The sequence below is a fragment of the Sander lucioperca genome, chromosome 8 (genome assembly GCF_008315115.2).
Source record: "Sander lucioperca isolate FBNREF2018 chromosome 8, SLUC_FBN_1.2, whole genome shotgun sequence".
NCBI classification, from domain to species: domain Eukaryota; kingdom Metazoa; phylum Chordata; class Actinopteri; order Perciformes; family Percidae; genus Sander; species Sander lucioperca.
In genome coordinates, this window is record NC_050180.1 from 3,525,928 (window position 1) to 3,538,772 (window position 12,845).

General features: G+C 41.7%; 1 protein-coding gene across 2 annotated transcripts; it reads left to right on the forward strand.

Moving 5' to 3' along the window:
• Positions 1-122: 122 nt before the first annotated feature.
• Positions 123-11,951, forward strand: si:ch211-140m22.7 (uncharacterized protein LOC570370 homolog). Of its 2 annotated transcripts, XM_036003812.1 has the most exons (9): positions 123-281; positions 487-548; positions 3,987-4,092; positions 5,744-6,018; positions 6,055-6,807; positions 6,859-6,991; positions 8,286-8,349; positions 10,158-10,282; positions 11,646-11,951. In XM_036003812.1, exons 1-9 carry the CDS (start codon positions 173-175, stop codon positions 11,675-11,677), a joined length of 1,659 nt encoding a protein of 552 aa, XP_035859705.1. In that variant the 5' UTR covers positions 123-172; the 3' UTR covers positions 11,678-11,951. The 2 variants fall into 2 exon arrangements, with proteins under 2 accessions (XP_035859705.1, XP_031145577.1); XM_031289717.2 differs by having other exon boundaries at positions 6,055-6,991.
• The last annotated feature ends 894 nt before the right edge of the window (positions 11,952-12,845 follow it).

Consider the following 12,845-nt stretch of genomic DNA (forward strand, 5'->3'; position numbering starts at 1 on the left):
TACAAGTGAGCAGCAGTGCAACAACGTCCACACAGATATAACAAAACAAAATGGGCAATGGCAGAAATGTAACCACATATAAGATAATCACAGACTGTAAAAATAAACAGACAAATTCACAACGGTCAACACATACAGGGCTTTTGTCAGGAAGGGGGCGTCTCTCACATTCATGTGTTACATAAAAGGTGAAAGACTGGTCCATGTCCATGCTGCTGCTGTGAGCTACTTCTGGAGCACTGACCACCAGAAAAGAAGCATAAAATATTTTTTATCAAAAGGTAACAGCCAATACCATTATTTGTTAACAGTTAACGTTAATTGCACCCCAGGCTGCTTTTTATCTCACTGAGACAAGGTTGAAGAGTTTATCGACGCTATTTTTTTTATTGTGGTTGTTTTCTTGCTAATGCAACAAACTCAGGTTACACGATGAAGATATGTTGACGTCTTTATTAGCCTTGTTTAATATTATGCTCCTCACAGGCAGGCTGTACGGAATGATGGCGGCTTCTTTGCTGAGGATAGGACGACTGGGCTGTGTCAAGGTAACATCATTTCTAGCGTTAACAACATGAACGTTGTATTTCATTTTTCGTGCCATTCTCGGACAAAGTCGGTCAGTAGACTTTGATGTTTTGGTATGCCCCGTGCTGCTTTTAAATGTGTGGTTTTCAAAATAAAAGTAGGCTATGCATTTTTTTTTAAACCTGTGATTTATGAAACCTTCAAGCACAAAGTTCAACCAGTAATTGCACACTGTTAGTTAGCTGACTGCACGCCTCAATGGAGCAGGCTTAAACCAGACACACAGGCCTGGCAGCTGAAGCTCTACTCAACTCTGACGGTGACACTGTCTTGGCATGGGAGTTGTGGTTAATTGTCATTCGAAGATTGGTTGTATGAGCATAGACATCTTTGTGCAAGGTTATAGTGAGCATTCACTAGTATAGGGTCAGTGATTTCCACTGGAAAGTGACCTTGCATAAAAATGGTAGGCTACTGGACATACGTTTTTACACCCCACTGACATACCAATGACACAACTCCCGCTGTTCAGTCAGACCGTTTAATCCCACAGAACTTTATTTAAAATTGTAGAGGTGCAACGATGAATCGATTAGTTGTCAACTATTAAATTAATCGCCAACTATTTTGATAATCGATTAATCGTTTGAGTCATTTTTTTATTAAAAAAAAAAGATTTCTCTGATTCCATCTTGTTAAATGTGAATATCTTCTAGTTTCTTCTCTCCTTTGTGACAGTAAACTGAATATCTTTTGAGTTTTGGACAAAACAAGACATTTGAGGACGTCATCTTAGGCTTTGGGAAACACTGATCCACATTTTTCACCATGTTTTGACATTTTTATAGATCAAACAACTAATCGATTAATCGAGAAAATAATCGACAGATTAATCAACTATGAAAATAATCGTTAGTTGCAGCCCTATAAAATTGTAAGCAACAACCCAAAGTTTCAACAGATACTTTAAAAGAATAAATAATTCACAATGTCTGTCATTTGCTGGAATGGCGCAGCTGTATAATTGATGATTTGCTAAATGTAAATATCATATACTGTCTAGTCCATTAAAGAGTCCCTATTATACTCAAAAAGGGAAAAAATCCAATAAAGAAAAATAGGGACTTTTTAAGAGCTTAAGATTCCGTTCACACTGACAGTGTGGAATAAGCCCCTTCTTACAGTTTTATACGATCGCTATGACAATTTTTTTTTTTTCAATTCTTTCAACAGCTTTACTAAACTCTTAACACACCACACACCTACAACACACAATTGGCAAAACAGTTAATTTCATTCTCAAAATCACACATTGTAAACTAAACCCCAACACTGATTTTCAAAATACAATAATTCACTAACACAATGTACTATGTCAATATGCAATCATGCAAAATCAAATAATTCTTCCAAAACACTAAGACATGTCCAACAGGAACATTTAGTCAATCACTGCACAATGTCATAAAAACACTAACATCAGATGGAATTACAGAAACTACATTATTTGATATGTGTCAGGTCTGCCCTTATACACTAATAATAGACAATAGTATATTGTATTGATCATAGATTGACACTGCAGTTTCTCTTGAAGCCTCTCTACATTTTTGTTTTGTTGAGTTTAGTAAATGCATGCATTTGGTTCATTTGCTGCAGAAATTCAATACCGAAAATGAATGACCCATCTCAGAGTAGCTTTATAGAATGTACGGTCTATGAAAAAAAGAAGACAGAGACAGAATTGTCCTAGTACTCGTCTTCCTCTCCCTCGTGCAGGCATTTTCTTCCTTTCTTTGTGTTCATCTATATTGTTCAAATATGTCCTTTTACTGTACTACCATATGATCATGCGATTGAAAGAACCTCAACACCTGAGTGTGTTTCCTAGGTGTCAATCAGCTGTGATTGATCTATTTGCATAACTTCAATCAGCTGTTTCTCAGTAGCAATGGAACAAAATGCAGGGGATATATTTGTGTTTCAATTTACAATATGAACAGCTGTTCACTTTCACTTTAGCCTATAAGTTAGGTTTAGAACATGATGTTATCTGTTCTGACATACAGAGTGAAAGCATTTGTAAATTGGTCAGTAAAAATCCATTGCTTGGTTGAGCTTGTGTGTAAAAGAAGTTCAAGCATTTTAAATTTGTGTTAACTGTATGCATTTTGTGTCAAAGCAACAAGAAATGTGTTAATTGTATAGCCTTCACAGACAGATGTTGTGCTAACTGTGTTAAGAGTTTAGGAAAGTTGTTACAAGTTTTGAAAAAATTGTCATAGCGATCGTAAAAAAAAAACTGTAAAACTACTTAAAACCAAATGTTATGGTTCATAAAACATCACCGATACCGTACGGAGTCAGCGACATCCAGATCACAGCCCCCAAAAAAGGGAGAAGTGTGTTCTAGTGTAACCTTATAGTTAATATTAAGAGTAAGACATGTAGCTAGAATAGAAGTGTAATGCTTGTATGGATCTATCGGGAACTATTCTAGCTACATGAACAGAGCCTGGCTTGCTTTCTCAGCATGCCCTCCATTATTCCTGATGTATGTATGTGTAACATCAGCCAAGTGGACTGCCAAAGACGGACAAAGATCTTGGACTTTTCATGTGATGATATGATGGTGGGAATCAATGAGAAGCCTCAAGACTTTGCAAAAATGTGTACATTATTTCCACCCGAAAGCATAGTCAAAAGTGCACAGTCCCTCTTGGACCAATGAGAATGGATTACAGACTATATTTAAACAGAGATCCAACAGAGATACCAGGTGCTGCTGCTCTGTTATTAGCTTAGCAGCAGTTTAAGACCGGTTTGTGTCGTCTGGAACAAAATCTAATACTGTCTTAAACCCAGCTGAGGTGTCCTGTAGACATCATCTTAATGCCGCTAGAGGTCCTCATATCTGAGGGATAAGTTAAACCTGCTTTAAGGTTGTATACATAATCATGTTATTATCAATATTTACGTTGTTATCAACGTATTTCCATTGTGAACCTCTTCCCACTTGTTGATTTACACATTCACACAGTCAACAATTTTCCCCTGCATTTGGCAGCTGCAACTGTCTTGCTTTTGGCCTGGATTAGGTGTTAAACGTCTTTTGTATTTGTCTAATATTATATTACAGTTTGCTCTTCGCTCTGCTGGCAGTAGTCCATGTTTGCGATTGGTCATATGCTACACCGCTGTTTTTTTATTTGAACGCGTTCATGGCCAGTTTGGGAAAACCTGGGTTGATTAATAGTCATGACTACTGTCTTGTGACCTCTTAGTGTGGTTGCCATTATTAGGCTTAGTGAAGCTAGAAACAAAAAGATATCCTGGGCATGTTGAACTTGCTTAAATTGCGCTTTTTTTAAAATGCTTAGTCACACTTAGTTTCTGAAGGTAAAGAAATAACTGAATGTAATGTCGTGTGTGTGTGTGTGTGTGTGTGTGTGTGTCAGTGTTTGCAGGCTGAGAGCTGGAGTACTCTGAGTAGAGCACCTGCAGCTGTAGCCTTTAGCTCAAAATCTGGCGGTTCCAAGAAGTCGTCAAAAAAGAACAAGCCAGGTAGGTTTCAGAGAGTAACGGCTTACTGTCACATGTGGCGCAGCCTTTATCGGCTCTTGAATAAAGCTCGCTCCGTTCACTTTTGATGTAGGTCAAACCTGTAGTTTGAAGTTATTTACCGCAACAGTACAAAAACCTTAGGCGACTGCACATTACTGCCAATTACTAATGCTTTTACCCCATTTTGTTTGTTTGAAAGAACTGATTCCCAAAGCCATAAACCTCTGAAAAGATGAATCTAGTGCCATCAATCTTTTCATGGTATCTTTTTGCCTATTCTTACCTGCCCCCTACTGGCAATTAATAGGCATGGTGTTGTCTGCAGATGACACTGTAGTAGGATCATTCATTCAGCAAGAGGACAAGCAAACCACTTTTAAAATGCTTGTTTTCTGAAATGGAGTTTGCTTTGATCAGGGCTATGCTAACATTGTAGCTGCTCCGTCGACACAACAACCGACACAACTTCCGGTCTCTGTACAAATAATGAGCTACTACAGAGCTCTGTGTGCCCACAGACGGCTACAATCATTTGGTCCTCCGTTTCTGATTTAATGACGTCAGGCCATCAGTATCAATCTACTTACCGTGTTTTCTGCGTGCAGCAGCGTGCACCGGACCTTGACCCCTGTACCGTGACGGTTCGGCCCAAATACGAAAACCGTTTCAGCCCTATATTTGACTGTATGATGTCATTACGCAATAGTTTTCAAGGTTAGACCCAGATATATTGTATTATTACATTAAGTATTTCTAAGTAAGTGGTAGTTATATAACAGATCAGAACAACATTGTTCAGTATAAAGGTGGTTTTCACCTTTTTGTCTTTGACATTATATACTGTAGGTTGGCGCACTGCTGGGGCAAATGTAACCGGAAAGGTCAGAAGGGAGATTCCAGCCTACATGGCTCATGTCACGGTAAAAACATGCAGCAGCTGCTTAGCCATGGCTGCAGCGGAAGAGAGCAGTTGTGTAAATAAACGTCTATTTAACCTGCAGCTACCAGCTGCTTTTGCAAACTTTTGAATATAATAGTGGCAGATTTGTGAGGATGGGGTTTGCTTGTTGTGTGCTCAGGTGGTGGAAACCATTGGTATTAGATAATCTGAAACAAATTGTCCTTTTCAGTTCAGTATTTAATTAGTAGTGCCAGGAAGTGATGATACACATGCGAAATACAGCATATTGTCCCTTTAACAAACCAATCAAACAGTTTAATTATACCCAAGAACACACGGTCAAAAAGGGCATGGGTCTTCTTCGCTATCTAGAATCCTATGTCCACTTCTGGATTTCCTTCCACAGGTTTAGAAGATCATCACTTATGTGTGTAGGACATTTTGAATTCTCTCAATATAAAGCTGTTGTGGTCGAGGTTACAATTGTTCTTTTCTGTTTTAATAGTTTTCTTGAAACTTTTTGCTGTATTCCTTTGGCTAACTCGCAGGCTGGTGATATGCTTCTGTTTCTTAGTTTTCCTGTAAACTGGTACATATAAAACCTTCCAGTATATCTTTGTACAAAAAAAGGATAACATGTTGGCATTTTGTTAAATGTGGGTTTATAGTGAAATCTTGTTCTTTAACCATAGACATATGTTTGAAGAAAATAATGCATCTTATCTGCTTGCCCTCCACCTTTTGTTCTAGACAAAGACCAGGCCAAAACATATTTCGATATAGAGAAACTTGTCCAGCACAAGTCATATGAGGTTCCAAAGAAAGACGTGTCTCCAGCAGTAGCCGCTGCAGCAGCAGAAGCTGCAGCTAAACCGGCCGCAGAGCCTGCGCCCTCTGCTGCTGCACCTGAGGCTGTTGCAACCAGCCCTGTGGTAGAAGCTGCTACACCTGCGGTCGAAGCAGTCTCTGAATCTGCCTCAGTAGTTGAAGCCACACCTGTGGTGGAGGCTGTGCCTGAAGCTGTGGTGGAGGCTGTGCCTGAAGCTGTGCCTGAAGCTGTGGTTGAAGCTGTCGCAGAAGCCGCCCCCGTTGTTGAGGCTGTTGCTGAAGCAGTCCCAGAAGCTGCACCTGTGGTTGAGGCTATCGCAGAAGCTGCACCTGTGGTTGAGGCTGTGCCTGAAGCTGTCCCCGTTGTTGAGGCTGTTGCTGAAGCAGTCCCAGAAGCTGCACCTGTGGTTGAGGCTGTGCCTGAAGCTGTGGTTGAGGCTGTGCCTGAAGCTGTCCCCGTTGTTGGGGCTGTTGCTGAAGCAGTCCCAGAAGCTGCACCTGTGGTCGAGGCTGTCGCAGAAGCTGCACCTGTGGTCGAGGCTGTCGCAGAAGCAGTCGTTGAGGCTGTCCCTGAAGCTGCACCTGTGGTCGAGGCTGTCGCAGAAGCAGTCGTTGAGGCTGCACCTGTTGTCGAGGCTGTCGCAGAAGCAGTTGCCGACGCAGCAGCGTCTATAGCTGAAGCTGCTGCTGCGGAAGCTCCCGCTGAAGCCGCTGCCCCTGCAGCTGAAGCTGCCGCCGCAGTCGGTGAAGCTCCTGTTGAAGCTGCAGCAACCCCCGAAGCTGCTCCAGCAGAACCTCTTGTCGAACCTGCTGCCGAAGTTCCTGTAGAAGCTCCTCAAGAAGCCCCTGCTGCAGAAGCTGCACCAGTTTTGGAAGCTGCCCCTGAAGCTGCCCCTGTAGAAGCTGCTGCAGAGCCTGTAGAAGCTGAAGCTGCCCCTGTAGAAGCTGCTGCAGAGCCTGTAGAAGCTGAAGCTGCCCCTGTAGAAGCTGCTGCAGAGCCTGTAGAAGCTGAAGCTGCCCCCACTGCCGTAGCTGCTGAGGCTGCAGCTGAAGTGTCGGCCCCTGTGGAGAGCACCGAGGAGCTGGTGGACCCTGCTCCAGTCGTAGCTGAAGCTGCGGGAGAGGAGCTGCAGGCTGACATCCCAGCTGAACCAGTTGAACCAATTGAGGGTACACACCACAACCTCCTCCCCCACAATCCTTCTCTTTTTCCTCTGTGGACCCTGCAGTCTACCAGCAGTCATTTTCATCACCATTTTTCTTTGAATTTACAGTAGTTGTTTGTGATGAGCGTAAGGATAAACCGTAAAGATACTTGAAATCACAAAGACACTTCTTTTTGTTCTAGCCTTGCGCAGGTTGTTCCTGATAGTCCCTAAATGATCCATGTTTAGCCCATAACCCTACAACAATAGTTTCCCCTTCTTCATGTCATATTACACCCTGCCTCACGTGGCCAGAGTCATCTTTCACGTAGCTGTAGTTCAACTCATTGCTAACGTGTTTGTGCTCCTTCTTGCATCCATCTTGCATATGATGCATGTCCTTAACTGCACAGCATTTTGGCATGGTTTATTACTTTCCAAGTTTTTGTCTTTCATTTACTAATGTCTGCCTGCTCATTGCACTCATTTCTTTAGTTTTTCTAGAATTTCTTTCCACCTTCCTTCATAAGTCACTGTGATATGTTCTTGACACCTTTTTTTTTTAACTGATTTTTCTCTTTATTCCTGTCCAAACAACCGATGCTTTCTTTGGTTTTAAGATCCCACTCTTCTTTCCTAACATGTTCCAACATGATAGAAAGTCTTTTTTTCTATCATGTGTTTTATGTTGTGGTTTTATGGAGCTGTTCTGCTTGATTTTGTATTGGGTGTTGGATAAAAAAACTAAAGATAATGTTAAAGGTACTGTTTCCACTGGTGAAGGAGAAGATTGCATCTGTCACCTTATTTATTTATAACCTTCTCTCCTCCTTTTCTTGCGTTCCTTACACTTTTCACACTTATTTGGGAGTCTCATGTTAAAAGTAAAATGTAATCAATCTCTTCATGTGGGATCCTATTGTTAGGTGTATTTTGTTAATGGATAATGTGTAAATGTAAACTTTCTTTCACGGTAAAAGCACTTGATGAGGTTGCACGGAATTTCTGCTTGACTACTAGACTGTTGGCAACCCATACCTCCCAGCAGTGCTATACATGTGTTGCCTAGCATGACCTGTCACAGCAGCCTTTTAACCTGTCAACTGACCTGACCTCTCACACGTTCTTTCCTGTCCGTCTACCATCCCCAGGTGCTGTTCTGTGCACGAGGGTTACGGTTAAAATTGGATTGGTTCTTCTTTATTTGTTTTAACCAAATGGGCAGATGCTATCCAAATGCATGATCCTGGTTTAGGAGTTTATGTCTTTTTAAAGAGAAATTTATTTGAGTTTTATTTTTTCCCCCCTGTGACTCTCAGCTCAAATGGACCCAATTCAGAAGCTCTTCTTGGACTCCATACGCGAGTACTCCACAAAAAGCCAGTAAGTCTCACTACCTCCACCAAGCACGTTAGAATTCCATCCCAGTTTGTGTGTTACTGTTACTCTGTCATTGGCTTAGCTGTGTCAAAGAATTTCTAGTAAGGGAAGAAGTTCCGCTCTCTTGTTACTTCCGGCCTCTGAACTGGTTGGAGTTCCACTCTGTGTCCATTAGGGGGCGCTCACAGGCCAGTGCAGAATGAATGGGACTCTATGGAGCTATACCCCTCAAAATCCACTTTCCTCTGGATATCATTTTTTGTCTAGTAATTTTAATGTTGCATTCGAAAGGGGAGGCTAAGAAAATACACACTGCTGAGTGTTAGATTTTTTTTTTAAAGTGGCTTTTTTGTTCTAAAGAGCCTTTTTAAAATGTCAATGACATCATACACATATACGGCCAGAGATACTGCTTTACGGCAAGCTCTGAGTCACTTCCTTTGTTCTTTCGAAGCATCGACAACACAGCTGACAGGTAAGGCTCTCCCTGTCAATACACGACAACACAGCTGACAGGTTAGACTCTCCCTGTCAATACAGAACGTGCTGGAAAGAGGTTTGCTAATGTTTTAAAGACCACGCCGAAATATTCACTCTGACATTCTGGCTTCTCTTCGGATGCCGTCAAGCGGGATCTCCGATCGTAATCGGTCCTTCACTGACCAATCAGCATTCATTAGCAGAATGCTAGCGTGTTATGGGCAACAACGACTCAACCTGTAACAAATCAAAAGGACATAAGTACTCGTTCATTCAACTTTCGACCTATAATCCATGTTGAACTTGCAAAAACTACAATCAAATCTGAGATTTCTCAACGACAATCAGGCGAAAGAGACAAATTTCGCCATCTAGCTCCATAGGGTCCCATTCATTTTGCACTTGCCTGCGATCACCCCCAGTGGAACTCTGGTGGAACTGCATCCAAATTCGGTACAATGGGGCTGAACAGGCTCTCCGTAGATGGGCTTTGGCTGTGTGTTCAAACAAGCACAGGATTAGCTGGACAGCAGCTAAAGTGTGCAATGGAAGTTACCTTATGGTTCACCCCACACAGCTGCGACCATTAAAATTGTTACGTCGCACTTGACAGATTTTTGGTCGCACTCTGGAGGCCTACTTATGTGTCCTGGCCGGGCCACCTTAAGGAACGCCTACTCGACTATAAGCGGAACTATGAGAGAAATCACTGAAAGAGAATCACGGGTGTCGCATAACTCAGGAATAAGATATATCGGGCTTTAGATGCAGACCTTCCAAAGCCCAAATAATATAAATGGAGTCTTTTTAAAGGTTAGATGCAATTTATTTGCAACAGGATTGTTACTGTGACTTTTGCCACTCAACGTCGCCAAGGGATTGCTAGACTAGACAATAATTACCACGCTCTTTTGCTTGCGATTTATCATTTATTTTTCCAAACAAGCAACGTGTCTACACGACACGGTTCCAAAACGGTATGCCTATTCAGTCTCAATCACCTCCACCTGTGCTGGAAAGCTCACCTACTGTATATGGCTGGCAACTCCACCCAGTGTACGAGAGAAATGACGGATGCAAGTTTCCCCTTTGCTAAGACTTGTAAACAACTATTTTACTAAAAAATAAACTAAAATAACTGAAACATGATTCTATTTCGATACGTTTGCCTTGTGGGGGTTCCATTAAAAAAACAAAAGTACTGAAAAGTCTGATTGTGCTGATTTGCACGGATGATTCGACTGAGAATGTCATATCGCTAAAATGCATTTAATCTGGGAGCAGATGAAATGGAGCTTGGCTGATAACAGCTTGTTGTCCTCCTCCTACAGGGCTTCTGGGCGGCTAGTGGATGCAGGTTCAGAGTACGAAAAGGCCTTGGCAGAGGAGGTAGCAAAGCTTCAGAGACTCTATGGTGGTGGAGACCTCGCATCTTTTCCAGAGTTCAAATTCACAGGTGAGTTAAGTTAATCAGCTACTGGTTAACCATTACAACTAGGCTGTGAAGAGCCTGCTGTTAACAGCTCTTTTTATACTAAAGGATTGTGAACCAAACGGCAACAACAAAATATATTTTCTTGATCAATGTTTACCTACAGTGATCTGCTAAATCTTTATTTGCCGCCATGTTTCAGCACTATGGCCACAGCTTTATTCTTTTCTTTTCACTTCACTTTCATTGGACAATCTGCTTGCCTCAAATGGATACTGTACTGTCTGAAGCTACATTGACACTACTGCATTTTGGTTTAAAAACGAATATCTTTTCTATGTTTACACCTCACGTCCACTCTACTGCGGGGTTTCCGAGCCCCTAAAACGGAGAACTTTGTTTTACACCGGCACGCACATGCCCAGTGTGTGTGAATGGTCATGTGATATGTGTTGTCAGACGTGTTAATATGAACGGAGATTAGCTCTGCTACTGGAGTTAAAACAAGTGTGTGTGTGTGGACGTAGCTCACAGCTACTGCAATTTATTGTATTCATGGCCCCCAAAGGTTAGTGTCTTGTAACACCACCATCACCACCATTTGGTTCACAAGAAATATTAAAGTGCTCATATTATGCTCATTTTTGGTTCATAATTGTATTTAGAAGTTGTACCAGAATAGGTTTACATTGTTTAATTTTCAGAAACACCATATTTTTGTTGTACTGCTCATTGCTGCAGCTCCTCTTTTCACCCTGTGTGTTGAGCTCTCTGTTTTAGCTACAGAGTGAGACCTCTCACTTCTGTTCCATCTTTGTTGGGAGTCGCACATGAGCAGTACCTAGGTAAGGACTACTAGCCAGTCAGAAGCAGAGTATGAGGGCGTGCCCTGCTAGCAGCTAGGTGAGCATTATAACGTGTGTTCCAAAGTGACCACGTTTGTCTCTGAAGTAAAGGCTGGACTACAATAGAGCTGTTTGGAGCAGTTTGTGAACAGTGTTTTCTGTTGGAGATGGTAAGTCCCTTTGGGGGGGACTTTGGGCTTTTTCACTTTGTAAACCTATAACATGCACAAAAAAGATATATAACACAATAAAGGAAAGGGAAAAAGCCAAAAAGTATAATATGAGCACTTTTATATCTAATAGGTAGACTTCCAGGAAATGTACTTTATGCTCCCCCCTTTTGATTGGAATCCTTTTGTGGTGTTTCACTGATAACTGTGTGAGGTCTTGTTGCCTGGATGCTTTAATCAGGTTTCAGAAAATGTTAAATCTGAATATTCTGACATCAAGACCAGCAAAGGTAGCCTAATAGACAAGGAAATGTAATTGTGAGTACATAATCAAACATGCACTGAGTTAATATCTGTACTTTGTGTTTTCAGAGCCCAAGTTGGATGAAGTTTCCCAGAAGTGAACCTCAGCACTTTTCAGTTAACCTTTTTTCTAACGTCGCCTTTTCCCCGTACATCTGTGTCTGCTTAATGTCAAAGTTACAACAAACCGTTGTCTCTAGCGTTTGTATGTGAGAGTAGAGCTGTTTCAGTAGCTGGATATTTTAAGGGAATGGAAGCTAACGCATTAGATGTACATTTTGGCAGACAAAGTGAACTTAGAGCTGTGAAATAAGCTTTGTGCAGATTGATCCATGGCTGAGCTGAATGTGAATAAAAACAATAAATTCCAGTTCATATGTCATATGCATGCCTCTTTCTGTCACTGTCAGGGAAAGTATAGTCCCGCATTGCCAGACCTATCTCCGCAGCGTCGCAGAGGATGGTCTGGCTAGTCTACACAGCATTCTGGGATACGAGGAAAATGTGCCGGACGCACGTACGGTGTCTCTGTAAAATAGCCTCAGGAATTTGTTTTTGTGGAACATGTGTAAGTAGGGAGGCGAGCTCTGGAATTAAAATTGCTATTGAGTGTGTGATGAGAATTTTACTCGAAAAAAGATCAGTCCCTCCAGAAAAACGTGATTATGTGATTGCATAATTCAATGCATAATCAGCCAAAGTCCGCATATTTATGCGGGGGCCGCATTTTTTCAAATACGCCGCACTTTCGCCGCATAAATTGCCGATTTCCGCGCAAAATATGCGGGGCTTGCATGATTTCATAATCCCCGCATTTTAGTTGCAAACAAGTCACATATATCTTAGCAGAAAGTTGAAAAATGTTGCGTTTACTTCACACAAGCAGCCATTTTCCCCTGTTGCCATGGGAACATTATGAAGTGAAGTTACGAAGTGACGTAATTACGCGACGTGAACATCATCGAAAAGCTGCAAACCCCGCGATGAAGCCATGAAGAAACCGCAGTTTTTGCAAGTTCCTGCAATTTCATCATAAAATTAGCATAAAATTGCATAAATATCCCGCATATTCCATCGCATTTTTTAAGAAAACATGCTGCATAATCAAGGATTTTTGCCCGCAACAATCACAAAACAACTCCGCATTTTTCTGGAAGGACTGAAAGATAAATAGAAATTGATTGTCGGTTCTAGCTCGGAGGACGTTCTCCAGATCGACCGGAGTTTACAATGCCAACATGAAGAAAGCGGAAGGTGAGGGACATCCGG